This window comes from Carcharhinus amblyrhynchos, chromosome 7 (genome assembly GCF_965287045.1).
Source record: "Carcharhinus amblyrhynchos chromosome 7, sCarAmb.v2.hapA, whole genome shotgun sequence".
Taxonomy (NCBI): domain Eukaryota; kingdom Metazoa; phylum Chordata; class Chondrichthyes; order Carcharhiniformes; family Carcharhinidae; genus Carcharhinus; species Carcharhinus amblyrhynchos.
Window position 1 is genome coordinate 90015591 of NC_137330.1, and position 19198 is coordinate 90034788.

Consider the following 19198-nt stretch of genomic DNA (forward strand, 5'->3'; position numbering starts at 1 on the left):
TTAGTTCTCGTCCCAGGCTGTCGATCAGTTTCTGCATTGCTAATAGCTGCCCCTCTAGGCTGCATACCAGGGCTTCCTTTACTTGAATCTTGTGACACATGCAGTGCCTTCTCCAGATGGTGTGCCTCTGTCAGACCCTGTGTCTGTCCCCTCAGGGTTGCATTCTCACAGCAGTCATCTTCACATTTTAGGTCTTATTTCTGGAATGCAAATTCTAAACTATCCAGTTGAAACTGTTGCTCCTGAGGATTTCCAAAAGGGTTCTCACCCTTTAAGAATGTATCAAATCTAACCTTTAGGGTTGGGTTGTTGAGCAAAACCAGGTCATGATAATTCTTCTTCTTGTCGCTGTGCAGAGTGCAATAGGAAAGTGACAAATGGTGTTGCAGACAGCACTCTGAGCAGTTCTAAATCTTTTCACTTGTTCATGTGGAGCAACTCCCATTCAAACATCCTTCATGAGTTTCTATGCTGGCTCCTTGTGCTCCTGTTTTTGCAATTTACAATCAGCAATCTTTTTTTTATTCTTGATCATTGATGCATGAAGGAAGTCAGCAGCTCTTTTTCCAAACTGAATGTTCTTTCCAATTAATTTGAGAGCTTCCTTATAGGGGGTAAGAAGTTTCGAGGTATACCTCAATTTCTTGTTCCTGTGTGGTTTGGCATTTACAAAGGGAACACAAAAATGCATTCTGGTAATCCTTGCCATATTTTCAGTTTACTTTTGACTTTCATTTTTGTCAAAACATTCATATGCATCCTTGGTAAACTTTTTATTGTTTATTTCTCGATCCGGATCAATATGCTGAGCGTTTGTCATCTTGGTCCTAGCAATACTAACCTGAGCTTTTTCATTAGCTGCTACTCGCAGTTCCTTGAAGCTTTTGATTGTTTCTGCTTTGTCATTTCTCCGACATGAGATTCAACTTGACCCAGTTTAACTTGATTCTCTCCAGCCAGGATTTCCCCATTAGGGCTGGAAATTCCCTTTCATGATATGCAGGGACAAGTCTGTCCATTTAGCTGCATATTTATATCGATACTTCCCCTTAATGGAACCACTTCCAGTATAGGTTTGTAGTATTATGCTTGAGGGTTTTAAGGCAATTATATCATGATTTCTCTTGGTAACCAGCTTCTGGTACCAACAGAACTGCTACTCTGGTGCTCACTTCCAGTTTCGAAAGTTATCTATTCAGTAAAGAAGTGACCCAGTAATGGTTTGTTCCTATCACAATAGCCAGTATGTTCGATGACAATTCATCATCTGACTTTGAGTCAGGTCCTTTTTTGTACCCTTCCTTTTCCCTCTATTCCGTTTTCCATTTGCTACGCTGGGCTCTTGCTTTATATAATTCTTATTTGAAACTTGTTGTTTCTTTCTCCAACACACTCCTTCGATGTGCCTTTTACCATACTTCCAACATTTTGTATCTTTACACCAGCAGTCAGATGCTGTGTCCAGTTTTTGCACATTGGTAGCAATTTCAAACCTGCGTCTGTGTTTAGTTTTCAGCCAATATCTTATGGACTTTGTTGCTGGAGTTTTACTGTTGAGTTTCCTGTTATTTCCATTGTGACTTCTAAGGTCTTTGTTAGGCCTAAGTTGCTTTCTGTTCACAGCCTTTTCTGGATAGTTTCACTTCTTAACCCACACACTAGTCTGCCTCTAATAGCGTCGCTCAAGATATCTCCAAATTCACAATATTCAGCTAATCTCTTCAAAGTAGCAATGAATCGTGTTACTGACTCACCTTTTTGTTGGTTACACTTATGGAACCTGAACATTTTGATGATGACCAAAGGTTTAGGTGAGAAGTGTAATATTTCTACAATCTCATCATAGGTTTTCGAACTTGTTTTTTCTGGCTGCACTAAACTTTGCAGGAAGTTGAACTTTTTTTTCTACTATGATGCTCAGGAAAGTTGGGACTACTATGTCTACCACAATTTTGTTTGCTTGGACAAAGTATTCAAATCTTTCAGTGTATGAGCTCTGCCGCTCAGTGTTCTCATCATATGCCCACACTGTGCCAAACGCTCTTAGCATTTATACTTAAAGTACCATTAAGTTTTTAGCACTACTCTGCTTCTTTTTCTTTCAAACAAGGCAACCCTGAGCTCAGCTTGTTTCCTTCTGAGTTTTGCAAGCTACAAATTATTATTGCAGAGTATTGTTTTTACTCACAATGCTCCCTGTACTGTTCCAGATTTTTCTGGGCAAAGCATGTGGCAAATTTATTTATGTTTTGTCTGAAATTGTAGTTTAAATTTTGGTTGCTTCAGTGGCTGCTACTGATATATTTGGCATCCCTCCATTGCCAGCTTCGGTGTAGCAATGTGTGAATATCTTCTTAATCCTTTTGGATGTCTGCAGCGCAAATCAGCAATTTTTCTATTTTTTCCTGACCTCCTCATCACCAGTTTCCTTTTGCGGTATTTTTTACAAGATAGGCTTGCAGATAATGAAGGTACAAACAAGCAAGAGCTTTATGGGAAAGGTGTTTACTGTACAGGCTGTTAGAATGGACGGAGCAAATGGCTGATTATGTCATCAATACATCACATGATCAGATTCTTAAAAAGACTTTATTCCAATGAGAAACAAACATGAACACACAAGTTTCAAATTACAAGGGAGATTACACAAACTAGGAAAAGCGCTGGAAATACTCAGCAGGTCTGGCAAATCATAGAATCTTAGAAGCATACAGCACAGAAGAGGTCCATCTGAGCATCAAGCCTGCACCAACACATTAGAAACACCTGAACTCCCACCTAATCCCATCTTCCAGCACTTGGCGCATAGCCCTCAATGTTGTGATGGTTCACGTGTTCATCCAGATATTTTTTATAAGTTACGACGTAACCCACCTCTACCACCCTCCCAGGCAGCACATTCCAGACTGCCATCACCCTCTGAGTAAAAACGTTTTTCCTCGCATCCTCCTTAAACCTTCTGCCCCTCACCTTGAACTTATGATACCTCGTGAATAGTTGTTCCTTATCCACTCTGTCCATGTCTCTCATAAGCTTGTACACGTTGATTAGGTTGCCCCTCAGTTTTCTCTGCTACAAAGAAAACAACCCAAGCTTACGCAACCTCTCTTCACAACTTAAATTTTCCATTCCAGGCAGCAAATGTTTCTCTCTCCACAGTTGCTGCCAGTCCTGCTGAATATTTTTGTTTTTATTTCAGATTTCCAGCATCCACCATATTTAACTTCTGCCACACAAAATCCATGGGATTTAGAAAGTCAATAGAGAGGTACTACTTTGGCCGTTTGGGCAACCTGGGACCAAAGGGAGGATAGAGTAACAGTTGTTTTCAGGAGTGAAATTTGGAAACATCTCTTGGAAACATAAAAGGTGGAAGAACTTTGAAGTTTTCATCTGCAAATGGCAATTGGAGCTAAATTTAAAAACGCAATTGATAGATTTTTGTTAACTAAAAGTGTTAAGACATATGGGGAAAAGGCAGGTTTATTAGAGTTAAATCATGATCAGCCATCATCTCATTAATTGGTAGAATAGATTTAAGGCCCTAAATGATCTTATTCCTATGCTGCTTGAGTGAGAGAGAATGCTAAAGCAAAATAGATAGGGGAGAGAGAGAGAGAGAGATCAGGGCCAGAATTCTCCAACCTCATCTGCGGCTGGCATTCTCCAGTCCCTCTGCAGTGAATGGAGATTTGACTGAGTGCCAAATTTTCCATTCTTGCTGGCAGAGGTAGCAAGACAAACAAGACCAGAGAATTTTGGCCCAGGTGTCTATAGGTAGATTGATAGATCTGGTAACTGCTTTTTATTCATTGTTAAATTTAATTACATTTTTCCTTACAGTCCTATACTAAAGAGGAGTGCAGACGTAACAAAATCGTATTTGACAAAATCTGAGCAACTCCTCAGAGTGGATGATCATGACTTCACAATGAGACCTGGATTTGGAGGTAGGAGTCAACAACCATTCATGTGTTACTTGTACCTTGCAATATTGTAATGCCAATGCATGAAGTTGACAATATCAGTCATATAAAAGCACAGCTGGATTTTTTGATTTAAACATTTAGTTTGAATAGTTAATAGTCAGGTAAGCAGATTAACATCTGACTGGCTGTTAAAATTGAAAACAAATTGAGACAATGCACCCTCACAGACTGGGGGTGATTTTACAAGAAAAATTCTAAGTGTCTAGCTACCTTGAACATGAGAGAGTTTCAGATCCACTTTGTGGGCATGTCTTTACTTTGAATCTTATGCACTTAGACAATGAAAAACTGGGCTAGACCATTTCCAGCCACTGAGGCAGTGGGCAAGGCTTAAATAGCCAGCTAGCTTGCTCTAGCTGCAGATGGAGTTGTTGCGCATTGCAGACTTTTGTGGCTGCACATGCATTATTGAAACAGCAGAGGCCTGAGAGAGAGAGATTCTATCAGGCCTCTGCTGTTGCAGCCGGTCTTGATTCAGCCACCTGTCCCCTTCATGGCCTCCCCGCTGTGGGTAGTGTCAAGCAATTCGGTGGGCAGTGAGTGCTAGGCTGGCACTGCCAGTCTGGCACTCCCCAAGGACCACTCCCCTTGCCCTCAACTTCCCCTGGGGGCCACAATCGGCTCTGGATCTATCGGCGAGGCCAAAAAGACTGTTTTCCATTGCTGGGGACTAAGAGTTTTCTTTGCCGGAGTGAACCTCTCTTGGTGAGGCCATAAAGGCAAACAAGCCCGGATGTTGCTAATGTTAATGATGATTTACATGAATTTAAATATATTATTCAGCCAATCACTGGAAATGGTCGGGAGGCTGAATGCACCAGACATCCAATGCCAGTAAGGTCACAAAAGGCGAGAAATCGGACATTGATGGGCAGGGTAAGCCAGTAAGATCACTGCCACTATGTTTTGAAACTACCACTCAGTTGTATAAAGCCATTGTCACTACGTCTGCTGAGACTAGCGTCACGTTCATGCCAATTTCCAAATTGGCTTTATTTTTTCTGGATTCAGGAAGTCAGAAATCACTGGGGTCCTTGATACTGCCCACAGCAGGGAGGGCTTGAAGGGGACAGGTGACTGAGTTGAGACCGGCTGCAACAGCAGAGGCCTGACAGAATCTCTCTCTCTCTCTCTCTCTTTGTCAGGCCTCTGCTGTTGCAATAACTCATGTGCAGCCACAAAAGTCTGCATATGCGCAATAGCTCCATCTGCAACTAGAGCAAGCTAGCTGGCTACTTAAGCCTCGCCCACTGCCTCAGTGGCTGGAAATGGTCTAGCCCAGTTTTTCATTATCTAAGTGCATAAGATTCGAAGTAAAGATGTGCCCACAAAATGGATCTGAAACTCTCTCATGTTCAAGGTAGCTAGACACTTAGAATTTTTCTTGTAAAATCGCCCCCAGTTTGTGAGGGTGCATTGACTCAATTTGCTTTCAATTTTAACAGCCAGTCAGATGTTAACCTGCTTAACCTCATTTAAAGAGGTCAGACCTAAATTCATTTCCACAGATGTTTGGAGAGCAGATGCAGACACAATGTCCCAAATGGCTTCCTTTTGCACTGAGATGCATAGTCAATATTTAATTTCTAGGTTGCTTCACTCAAGAACAAGAAACATGAGTTTTCTCTTTATGGGTAGCGGGATTCAGTGAGCCAGGATTTTTGAGTTCCAGTTATAATGACACACAGTGGGAGATAGCTTCACCTACTCTCTGAATTCAGCTCTCATGATAAGCCTTGTAGCAGGGAAGTGGTAAATTCAGAGAGATTCCCTGCTCTTGGGCATCTCTCAAAAACTGTTCTGAAATCTTAGAGATTTTTAAGTCATTGACACAAATTCTTAGTTCCAAAGCTTGTAAAATTGTGCCCTCAAATGGAGTTCCCCAGGTAGGTGAGGGGAGAAGTTTTACGCTCATTCAAAGACTTAAATACCCTGGAATTGCAGTCAGTCTGGGATTTGAACATCATCTCACCCATTTCCAAGTTTCTGCGCAGTGAGTTAAAGTTGAGTGGGGAACCCCCTTTGATTTGTTAGGTAAGTTGTTAAGGTAATTAAAAAGGCAATTGAGAACCATTATAACCCTCATTTCTAATTTCCTCAGCTAGAAGGCCTGTTCCCCCTACCTGTCAGTGGTTTGCCAGGATCACCAAGGTGTGTGCATCCTGGAAGACCTGAATGAAACTGACAAGTTGTAATGGGTTTGATGAGTAACAGTGATGAGTTCCAGTCATAGCTGTTGAGAGACAGAAACAGAACATGCTGGAAAATCTCAGCAGGCCTGACAGCATCTGTGGAAAGAGAATGGAACCAACGTTTCGAGTCTGGATGACCCTTCGAAGCCTCATCCAGACTCGAAACGTTGGCTCCATTCTCTCACAACATCAGGTTAAAGTCCAACAGGTTTATTTGATAGCACAAATAAATCAGTGCTACTCATCATGTGATGAAGGGGCAGCGCTCCAAAAGCTAGTGGCTTGTGTTACCAAATAAATATGTTGGAATGTAACCTGGTGTTGTGAGACTTCTTATTGTGTTTACTCCAGTCCAACGCCGGCATCTCCACATCGTCTATTCTTTCTCCACAAACGCTGTCAGACCTGCTGAGATTTTCCAGCATTTTCTGTTTTTGTTTCAGATTCCAGTATCCACAGTGTTTTGCTTTAGTCTTAGCTGTTGAGAGACTACTGTTTAAAGTGCTTATTTTCTGAGTCCTATCGCAGCCTGGCAGGTGGTAGCCAACTTTTTGCATGACACTTCATCGACCTTGCACTGCATTCCAGCTGCCCTTCTCCGCTGCCAGCCTTCAACATAGCACGGGAGAAAAGCTTGTGCAGATCCCCCTTCCAGCATCAGCAGCAGAGGCCAGACCACTGCCAATAGCACCAGCAAGAACAACACCAACAGCAGCACCGCTTCAGGAAATTCACTGCCGATATTGGGATCACCCATATCACCAGCTCCCCTCTTCATCCAGAAACTATTCGGGAGGCTGAGCGAGCAGTCAGGACTAGCAAGATGCCAACACTTAAGAATCCAAACTGGCATTTAGTCCTGTTGCATTATTAAGCCAAGTCTTGAGTTAATGGGATATATACCAAGAGCAAGCAGAAGCGATTAGTTTAATTTATAGAACCATAGAATTCTACAGGATAAAAGGAGGCCATTCTGCCCATTGAATCTGCACCGACCACAACCCACCCAGGCTCTATCCCCATAAGCCATGTTTTTACCCTAGCTAGTTCCCCTGACACTAAGGGGCAGTTTAGCATGGTCAAGCCACCTAACCCGCACATCTTTGGACTGTGGGATGAAACTGGAGTACCCAGAGGAAACCCGTGCAGACATGGGGAGAATGTGCAAACTCCGCACAGACAGTGACCCAAGCCAGGAATCGATCCTGGATCCCTGGGGCTGTGAGGCAGCTGTGCTAACCACTGTGTCGCCGTGCCACCCATTTGGTGACATGATTGGCAGAACATTGTGAGTGAAGGGCTTGATCCTGTGATGTACTGTTCTATGTACTCATGGGCTCTCTCCAGACGAATTGCTCTCCTCAGCCGCATGGCCTTCCACAGGGCAGGGGGTACGGACACCAAGGTGCACAATAACCAGGCTACCTAGACTCCCCAGGGTTAGAGAGCACCATGGATTACTACATGTGCAGCCTTTGCTATGTTCCTCATTGAACTGATTTAAAAAAAACACTCCAGGCATCAGCTATGCAAATGAATTTTCCCCTTGAACATTTAATGTTGCCCAATTCTAATAGCAAAGAACAAAAAACAACACAGCACGGGAAACAGGCCCTTTGGTCCAATGAGCCCGTGCCACCATTTTAACATTGTGAGTTCCCTCTTCCACCCATGACCTTTGTCTACACCTATGGCACTCCACATTGGAAACCAGATTGAGGGGAGACTAATTTAGGGACAATTTGATTACACCAATCAGCCTAATAGCACATCTTTGGGGTGTGGGAGGAAACCAGAGCACCCATAGAAAACCCACGCAAGCACGGGGAGAATGCGCAAACTCCCACAGACACTGGCCCAAATCCATGTATCTGCTCAGCCAACAGTGATAGTCACTGAGCTGTCGTGTTGCCCATCAGCTGGTCCAGTTTAAGCGTACACTAACGACGTGAAGCATTAGGCTACTCTCGAAACATCCAAGAGCAGCCCTCGCATAACCCACCGCGTGTATGCCCCTTGTTGGACAACAGTGAACCACCGCTATCATTAAGATTACATCTCCTTGCTGCATATTCCAATTAATTATTATAGTATTGATCCAACAAATGTCTTATGAATTTAATCTCACACCGGTCAGGAAGAAAAACCCCTTCACATTGGCTTACATTTTCACAATAATCAGTTGGCTCTTCCAAAAAGAAGGATTAAAGGAAATGCAGTTTTGACCCACTGGATTAGATCCTGCAGTAATTTATTTAACTTCCCTGAATGACAGATGGTCTTCCAGATAATTCATATTTTAACCACAACAAGTGCGTTTGTTTTAAATGAAACAACATCTCAGAAATACAACAATTCTAATGTTGTTTGGTACGTTGAAAGAAGCTGTAGTTAGTCTTATTTTAGTAAAAGCACAAATTCTGCCCTGAACATCATAATTTATGTGAAGGAGTCTTTAGCTCATTTTTAAACCAATGATTTTCTTTTTATTCTTATTCATCTTGTTCACACAAAATACTATTTCGATATTATTCAGTCACCATTTTAAACTCAGACTTTTTATTTTCATATCTCGATCTTCTATTGTTACTTGGAGTTAGATTTTTAAACACTTGCAGCAGCTTAGGAAGCAATACAGTAGAAATAGAGAGAAATGGTCAAGTTTATTGGTAAGAATACGGACTGGGGTGCTGGAACATGCAAACAAGAATATAAAAGCAGAGTAAAGGCAAAATATTGTGGACACTGGAATCCGAAACAAAAACAGAAAATGTTGGAGAATCTCAGTAGGTCTGACAGCATGTGTGGAGAGAGAATACAGCCAACGTTTTGGTTATATCCAGAAAATGGGCTGGGGGACCCACCCCTTGGAAGCCCCAACTCACTAACTACATGGGAATTGCCTGGGAAGTTTTGACTTCCTTTAGACTGGCAAGGTCATGTGTCTTATGAAGAGGGTTTTTAGTCTGAGTCAGATTGTTACTCAGAACTAATTTATTTTTGCCATGTACAATATATACAAGATGAATTACTAATTCAGTACAATTCCCTGAGCACTGCCTGCCTGCTGTACTGAATGTCTAGAGCACATCACTGCTGATGACAGATACATCACTCACTAGCTATTCTATTCAAACATATTACATTACACCATCCCCCAGTATACTACTGCTATTTTTAAAATTACAGCGTTGGTTATGTGCAAACTACTAACATCACATTTACTTCAAACTATTTACATCGACTCTGTCACCTCATTCCCCTGCCAGTTAGGTGTTAACTCTTTGAAGAGCCTTCACCATCCTTCTGGGCTGGGTCATTGTAACTGTCCCACTGAGCCAGTGGCCTGGAATTGGCTCCCAGGCTGGGAAAGCAACTCGCAAGCTGCTCATTGTATCCTTAGGGTTTTCATCCCACACCACGTGGCAATCAAAGACTTTGTGGTGCGATGGGTACAACTGAAATGAAGGCTCAACTGTTGCATCAGAAAGTACCAGAAGGTTCCTGGACTGAGTAGAGCATGGGTGTTCCATTCTGGTAAGGATGATGCTTTCTGATGATCATGGATCCGAGCTCTGTGGCTTAAAGTTAAGGATGGTAGCGTTTTGGCCCTATGCTTGGAATTATATCATTGTTGATGTTTCTCGTGGAGGCTCATTTCCTTATTTCTCATCCTCCTGTGGTTGGCCAGGGTAACATTACCTTTAGCAGTAGAGGAACAGCTGTCTTTAGACATTGGCCTTTGAGAGAATCCATTAACTCGAGGTTTGGCTCAATAGTGCAACTGGACTAAATACCAGTCTGGATTCTTAGACGTTGGGGTTGTTGGTCCTAACTATTCGTTCAGCCTCCCCACTAGCTTGTGATGAAGAGAAGAGCTGATGATATGAGTGATCCCATTCTGAGTTTCCTGAAGTGGCCATTAGCAGTCATTAGCAAATTATGGAGCATTATCTGAGATGATTTTATCAGGAAGCCATATGTATAGAAGATGGTCTTCAGCACCTTACCACTGATTCCTCTGTGATGGTTTGGAGTCTGACTTTGTGCAGCCATCTAGTATAATAATCTGCAGCAATGAGATATGTCTTGTCTTGATGATCAAAGAGGTTGAGCCCCATTTTCTGCCAAAATCAGTCTGAATAACTGTATGGCACTGGGGTTTCTGTGAGTGTCTGGTCGTTTATTGTAGCAGGTGTGAAAGGATAGAACAAAATCTTGAACAGCCTGTGTGATGTCTGACTGCCACACAGATTGCAGCACGTTTGCTCTGCATTTTGCGAGCTCTAGGTAACCTCCATGGAACCTGTAGATGACCTGTGCTCACATGGACTTAGGAATGACCAAGTGGTAATCAAAAGCTAAGAGATCATCCATTATAGATAAGTTGTCTGCATTGTTCATCGTACTTATGGATAAACCTATTATCAGGACTCTCTTTAGATTACCCTTGTATGCAGAACTCTTGAAAGCACATTTCATGCCCTCTTTTTTTGTGCTTGTCTGTCATCTTGGAGGTGGACAATGGGCTCATTACAGTTGAGGAGAATGCTTTCACCTTTGAGAAAGTTACGAAATCCAAGGCAGTAGGTTGGTCTACTCTAACTCTGGAGAGAGCATCAGCCGTGGATTGAAACTTGCCTGGAACGTAGATGGCTGCGTATTGATCAAGTGAAGGAGAAACCGTGGAATGCATAGAGGAATTTGAACCATCACTGTAGAATTCAAGGGGGTAATGAGGGGTTTGTGGTTGGCCTCTACATAGAAAGGCAAGGCTATTAAATAGTTCTGTTAATGGATAATCTGACAGCTTGACATCTTGATGATGGTGTCGTGTTGTTCTGTTTCTGTTAATACTCTGGAGGCAAAGTATACTGGTTTCCTGTTGCCATCCTTCTGGAGCTGCTTCAAGGCCAGAGGAGGAAGGGTCAGCAGCCATTACAATAAGTAATGTTGGATCATAATGTGCCAGCACATTGAAGAGACTAGACTGTCTTCAATACATTGAAAGACATTATTTTATTCAATGCCTCAGGACCATTCCTGGCCTTTCCATAGGAAAAGCCATAGAGCTTTCATGATGGTTGCTAATTTAGGGATAAACTTGTCTTTATCATCCCAAGAAACCGCTGGATGCCTATGATATAGTTCCAGCTGGGGAAAGTCTGTAATGGCCTTTCTTTTGTGAGAGTCTGTCATGTCTTTGGATGATATGGTCCACAAATTTGATGGCCTTGGCAAATTCACATGTCACTCAACATGAGACCTGCTTCTTAGAAGGACCTTCAGAACTTCTCAGGCCCTGTTGTGATGCTTCTCTCTTGTGGAGCTGTGGATGGAAATGTCTTCCATGTGGCAGATGATTCCTTGTTGATGACACTAGCCAGAGATCTCCATTCTGAAAAACACTCTTCCACTGTAATCAAGCCAGTTCGGTATCCATCTAGCCAGCCCACCCCGAATCCCATGTGATTTTAGTTTTTGTACCAGTCTGACATGTGGGACCTTATCAAAGCTTTACTAAAGCATAAACTATGTAAACCGCATAAACTACATCCACAGCCCTTTCCTCATCCTCTCCATTGCAGATAATAACCTGGTGCGTGATGCCCTCTGTGTTGTTGCATGTGATGTAGGTCAAGCTCCTGAGCTGTTGCAATCGCCTGAACCATCCCCTACGGACAAGCCCTCCGTATACACAGGATCTGCTCAGATGAGGAGGATTGCAACAGATACCTCTGGACGCTGAAAGGTGCCCTCATAAGAACAGGTATGGTGCTTGACTCATTGATCAACAGTTCCAACGTGCTACAGCCAAAAACTCGCACCGACCTCCTCAGAAGACAAACACGGGACACGGTGGACAGAGTACCCTTCATTGTCTAGTGCTTCCCTGGAGTGGAGAAGCTACAACATCTTCTCTGAGTCTTCAACACATCATTGATGAAGACGAACATCTCACCAGGGCCATCCCCACACCTCCACTTCTTGCCTTCAAACAACCGCACAACCTCAAACAGACCATTGTTCGCAGCAAACTACCCAGCCTTCAGGAGAACAGTGACCACAATACCACACAACCCTGCCACAGCAACCTCTGCAAGACATGCTGGATCATCGACATGGATACCATCATCACACGTGAGAACATGGCACATACTCTTGCAACTCGGTCAATGTTGTCTACCGAATACATTGCAGGAAAGGATGTCCCAAAGCATGGTACACTGGGGAGACCATGCAGACACTACGACAATGGATAAATGAACACCGCTCAACAATCACCAGGCAAGACTGTTCCCTTCCTGTTGGCAAACACTTCAGCAGTCACGGGCATTCAGCCTCTGATCTTCGGGGAAGTGTTCTCCAAGGCGGCCCTCACGACACACAGCAGCACAGAGTTGCTGAGCAGAGACTGATAGCCAAGTTCCGCACGCATGAGGATGGCCTCAACCGGGATCTTGGGTTCATGTCACACTATCTGTAACTCCCATGACTTGCCTGGACTTACAACATCTCACTTACTGTCCTGTCTGGAGACAATACACATCTCTTTAACCTGTGCTTAATGCTAACTCCACTCACATTGTCTGCACCTTTAAGACTTGAATACCAGATTAGCTGTAAAGACTCACATTCTAATCAGTATTCTGTAAACTGTGTGTGCCTTTATATGCCCTTCTCTGATCAGAACTTTCCACTCACCTGATGAAGGAGCAGCGTTCTGAAAGCTTGTGGGTTTACTATCAAATAAACTTGTTGGACTTTAACTTGTTGTGAGACTTCTTACTGTGTTTACCCCAGTCCAACATTGGCATCTCCACATCATATCCCCAGTGTCACAGAGTAAGGGTCTGGCCACGCTGCCACAGAACATTCCTTTCAGGTGGACTTTGCAGTGCCTCCTATCCCTTATGAAATTTGCATTGGTGAGTATGTAATGTCCTCATGGCCCTGTAGGAAAATAAGATAGGATACTACAGTGCAGAATGAGGCCATTCAGCCTATCGAGTCTACACTGACCACAATCCCAGCCAGGCTCTATCCCCATAACCCCCTGCATTTAGTCTAGCTAATCCCCCTGACAGTAGGGTTAACTTAGCATGGCCAATCCACATAACCCGTGCATCTTAGGACTGTGGGAAGAAACCGGAACACCCAGAGGAAACCCATGCAGATACAGGAAGAATGTACAAACTTTACACAGACAATGACCCAAACCGGTAATTGAACTCAGGTCCCTGGCACTGTGAGCCAACAATTGCTAACCACTTTGTCAACGAGCCACTGTATGATGGGAGATCAATTGTATGGTTCCCTGTGCAGACTGTCATTGTTATTTATTTCTCTCTCGGTTGATGCTATCAGACCTGCTGAGTTTTTCCATTTATCACTTCTGTTTTTATTTTATATCTCCAACATCCACAGTATTTTACTTTATTTATTTGTTAGAATAAAAGTATTCCCTGATATGTGCCACATTAACCTACCTTTTATCCCTCATGCAGGTCCATCAATACCTGTTGGTGTTGACGTACAGGTAGAAAGTCTGGACAGTATTTCTGAAGTGGATATGGTAATTCGCCAACTGTCTGTACCAATGTACAATATATCATTACTCTTTGGCTATGTACTCACATGCTATGTTAAAATGATTTAATTCCAAAGTATCAGTAATCTTATAGATTAACATGGTTCAGAATTTGCTGTCTTGAGGAATAAAAAGATAACATTTGTGGTTGGTATACATACATATACATATGAACATATGAATTAGAAGCAGGCATAAGCCATTCAGTCCCTTGAACCTGCTCCACCATTAAATGCGATCATAGAGTCATAGAGGTTTACAGCATGGAAACAGGCCCTTTGGCCCAACTTATCCGTGTCGCCCCTTTTTTTTAACCACTATGTTAGTCCCAATTGCCCGCATTTGTCTCATATTCCTCTATACCCATCTTATCCTGTAACTGTCTAAACGCTTTTTAAAAGACAAAATTATACCTGCCTCTACTATTACTTCTGGCGCTTGTTCCAGACACTCACCGCCCTCTATATGAAAAAAAATTGCCCCTCTGGACTCTTTTGTATCTCTCCCCGCTCACCTTAAAACTATGCCCTCTAGTTTTAGACTCTCCTACCTTTGGGAAAAGATATTGACTATCTTGCTAATCTATGCCCCTCATTATTTTATAGACCTTTATAAGATCACCCCTCAGCCTCCTACACTCCAGAGAAAAAAGCCCCAGTCTGTCCAGCCTCTTATAACTCAAACAATCAAGTCCCAGTAGCATCTGATTAACTCTTTTCTGCACTCTTTCTAGTTTAATAACATCCTTCTTATAATAGGGTGACCAGAACTATACACAGTATTCCAAGTGCGGTCTCACCAATGTCTTGCACAACTTCAACAAGACGTCCCAACTCCTCTATTCAATGTTCTGACCAATGAAACCAAGCATGCTGAATGCCTCCCTCACCAAGCTGACCACCTGTGACGCCACTTTTAAGGAACTATGAATCTGTACCCCTAGATCTCTTTGTTTTATAACTCTCCCCAACGCCCTACCATTAACTGAATAAGTCCTGCCCTGGTTCGATCTACCAAAATGCATCACCTTGCATTTATCTAAATTAAACTCCATCTGCTATTGATCAAGATCCCATTGCAATCCAAGATAACCTTCTTCACTGCCCACTATGCCACCAATCTTGGTGTCATCTGCAAACTTACTAACCATGTCTCCTAAATTTTCATCCAAATGATTGATATAAATGACAAATAACAGTGGACCCAGCACCGATCCCTGAGGCACACTGCTGGTCACAGGCCTCCAGTTTGAAAAACAACCCTCTACAACCACCCTCTGTCTTCTATCATCCAGCCAATTTTGTATCAATTTGGCTACTCGCCCTGGATCCCTGAGAATTAACCTGATGCAACAATCTACCATGCGGTACCTTGTCAAAAGCCTTGCTAAAGTCCATGTAGATAACATCAACTGCAGTGCCCTAATCCACCTTCTTGAATACCCCTTCAAAACACACAATCAAATTTGTGAGACATGATTTTCCACTCACAAAGCCATGCTGACTGTCCCTAATCAGTCCTTGCCTCTCTAAATGCCTGTAGATCCTGTCCCTCAGAATACCTTCTAACAACTTACCCACTACAGATGTGAGGCTCACCGGCCTATGAATCATAGAATCATAGAACCGTACAGTGCACAAATAGGCCCTTCAGCCCATTGAGTCTGCGCCGAACACAATCCCACCCAGGCCCTACCCCCATACCCCTCCAATTGATTCAATTGTGGCCTCAAGTCCACATTCCACCTATCCCCAGTAATCTTTGACTCCCTTGTTAATCAAGAATCTGCCTTAAAAATAATAATTCACCTGGCCTTCTCCAATCTCCTGTAAAGGAAGTTCCAAAGATTCATGACCCTCTGAGAGAAACAAATTCTTCTCATCTCCATCTTAAATGAGAGATCCCTTATTTGTAAACTGCATTCCCTAGTTCTAGTCTCTCCCACAAGAGGAAACATCCTTTCAGAGTCCACTCTGTCAAGTCCATCTCAGGATCTTGTATGTTTCAATTAGACAGAACATGATCTGATTTTTTTTGTGTATGTTTTACCTTTTCTCACAGGACTTTACCATGACATTGTACCTGAGGCATTACTGGAAAGATGAGCGCCTTTCATTCCCAAGCACTAATAACTTGAGTATGACCTTTGATGGGAGGCTTGTTAAAAAGATTTGGGTCCCTGATATGTTCTTTGTACATTCAAAACGGTCCTTCATTCATGATACAACCACGGACAATATCATGTTGCGTGTCTATCCTGATGGAAAGGTACTGTACAGTTTGAGGTAAGCAGACAATATAGAGAAACACAGTGTATGCAATAAGAACCTGAATGAAGGAAGAAATAGTTACTCATGTTATCCATGTTTATTGTCAATACCAAAGGACATTTTACTTTTTTTATACAAAAATTGGACCCTGTTCCCACACCAATAGGATTCCAGACATTAAAATAAAACATCATTTTGTAAAGTCTTTAACACGATAGAGTAGGTCGATTACTAACTCATGTGTTCCCTGCACTTCTTGACTCAAACGGGACTGTGGTTCTACTCACTCATTGGGCAATTCTCTAATTCCACATGTGTTGTACACCCAATTGCAAAGGCCAAATTTCAGTACATGAGATATAAACTGTACTTAATTCATTGAACTTTGCATTCAATTTTGCAACAGGACGTTCATTATATGCCGTTTATATGCAGAAATCTAGCAAACGGAACGGGGGCAGAATTTCACTAGCACTGTCTTTTAAAATCAGCCCAATACCCCTCACTAACTTCAAAAGTTGCTTTTCACTGGGAGAAAAGGTGGAAAGTGCTATCAATATTGATGGCTACATCAGCTATATATGCATGAACAGCATATTGACTGATATTGGAGTTGACTCCTACCTTACCTTGGAAAAGTATGGAGGCAGAAAGATTGAGGGAGGAGATGACTTGATCACCAGGGAGAAGGCCATGTAAGTGTCTGTGCAGCAGATTAGACAGTTCTGCAACTGACTCCCTGCTGATCCACGAGGGTTGATTTTATCTTCCAGTGGGAAGTTAATGGGAATTGTTAGGGAACTTCACTAGTCATCCAGCCATCCTGTTCAACGCTTCCCCAAGGAAACTTTTTTCAGAGTTTAAATCGGCCCTTGTTCAACTATAACAAGGGACCCTGTTTCCATAAGCATGGCATACAGACTCCTAGGACAAAGGAATACAATGGCAATTATACCTTTGGTTCAGTTACAAGTGATTTACCTATACCAATCAAAACTGTACATATATTCAAAGATAATCAATATCCAATCACAGCTAATAATTGTGATTACTTTATTTGTTTCTCATTATAATATTTAACCAATTACAGCAACTCCATGCTTGTGTAATTATAATATCCAATTACGAACAAGACACATCTATCCACACTAACCAATCACGACAACACAGTCATAAATCACTGCTTTCCAGATAACATTCAAGGATTAGCAGATTTATGGCTGTCTTGTGGTCTGTCAAAGTTCCCAGATTCTCTGGGCACTACTTTACCACTTTGATTCTAAGTGCTGGGCAGACTTAAAACTGGGACTATTTCAGATTTGGCTTTTAGACCCATTCTGAGGCACCCCCATACATACTCTGCCTGCAAAAATATTAACAATTCTGTATTGTGTTGCAAAAGCCTGTGGGCGGGGCTTAACACGCCCAATATCCTGCAGTTCCGATCGGTGCCTCCAACTGCACATGTGCAGAAAAAAAAGATAGAATTCTGCTCCCCTGCCACATCATTCCCGGGCCACATTATGCCTTCCCCTGCCTCCCCCACAGACATTGCCCCACTCCCACAACATTACTGACCCCCTTATTCCCTCACTCCTTCCACTACCCAAGCCAATCATGGGCCCCTCCCTCCCTTTCCCCTCACTGATCACAGGCAGAGTGGCTGCGGACTCCTCCTTGTCCCTCACCAATCTCAGGCAGAGTGGCAGCAGACCCCTCCTCCCCCTCTCCCACCAACCTCAAGCAGAGAGTCATCGGATGCACGGCACTTACCTTCTCACTAACTAGAGCGCCCAAATTGGACTTCTGTAGAGCATGTCTGTTTCGCAGTGAATCTGAATGGGCGAACGCTGTGATAAAGGGGGACATGCTGGTAAAGTTGGACGTATAGCCCATTAAGTCAATTTAAGTGCATGTAGATGCATTTAAATGGCCATCGCGCATGTTTCAGGTGTGGTCCCCCGATCGTGGCCATTTTTGGGCCTTGGTAAAAGTGGAACTGGTGCAGTGACAGGCGCACATTGTGTTACTTGCCTCATTGCTAACTTTACCAAGTTTTTGTGCCCGAAAGCGGGTGTAGCTTGATGGTAAAACCAGGCCCTTTGTCCATTGTCCATCTTGTTTGTGCAGCTTATTGCGAATGCTGCAATTTTACAGAAACTTCAAAGCAATTTCACAGAGGATATCAGCTGCACTCAATGACTTTAAACTCTTTCAGGAATGGATGGTAATTCCTCACAGAAATCAGAGTCAGGGTTCTGGCAATTTGTATCTGTCAGATCTTATTGAAATCTTGCTATCCAGCTGCTTGGATGTTCCTGGCTGTAAGTGCTAGTTAGTTGACAGAAATGAACTAAAATCGGGCTGCTAGAGAGTTCCCAAGAGAAGAAGAGACCTGTCAGGAAAGCCATGGGGTGGAGGGAGGGTTTCTTTACAGAACCTCACCGTTGGGGAACCTTTTCCACCATCAAAGAACAAAGAACAACACAGCATGGGAAACAGGCCCTTTGGCCCAACGAGCCCTCGCCGCCATTTTAACATTGTGAGTTCCCTCTTCCACCCATGACCCTCGTCTACGCTTATGGCACTCCACATTGGAAACCAGATTGAGGGGAGACTAATTTAGGGACAATTTGTTACACCAATAAGCCTAAGAGCACATCTTTGGGGTGTGGGAGGAAACCGGAGCACCCGGCGAAAACCCACGCAAGCACGGGGAGAATGCACAAACTCCCACAGACACTGGCCCAAATCCATGTATCTGCACAGCAAACAGTGGTAGTCACTGAGCTGTCAAAACCCAATGGTGTTAAAATTGCAGATTGGTGATAACAGAGTGTGAAATCAAGCTGCTCTTGCTAAATGCTCCCCTGCTGAGTTGGGCTAGTAACCGTGATCAGATGTATTCCCTGAGGTTTGCATGCCCACATTTATTTTTATTCATGGGATGTGGACTTCGCTGACTGGGCCAGCATTTATTGCCCATCTCTAATTGCCCTTGGAGTGTGGTCATTTCGGAGGACATTTAAGAGTCAACCTCATTGCTGGGCTTGGAGTTAAACGTAGGAAAAACCAGTAAGGATGGCAGATTTCCTTCCCTAAATGACATTGGTAAATCAGATGGGTTTTTACGACAATCAACAATGACATTGTCAT

At 43.0% G+C, this 19198-nt stretch overlaps 1 protein-coding gene across 1 annotated transcript in view; it reads left to right on the top strand.

The window, feature by feature from the left end:
• The window catches only part of LOC145345533 (gamma-aminobutyric acid receptor subunit rho-1-like), a 39572-nt gene that overhangs the window by 10788 nt on the left and 9586 nt on the right, over positions 1-19198 (top strand). Inside the window, exons 3-5 of the mRNA XM_080193367.1 lie at positions 3844-3950; positions 13690-13757; positions 15834-16057. Of these exons, the coding sequence (XP_080049493.1) occupies positions 3844-3950; positions 13690-13757; positions 15834-16057 (399 nt within the window). The remainder of the gene's footprint in view (positions 1-3843; positions 3951-13689; positions 13758-15833; positions 16058-19198) is intronic.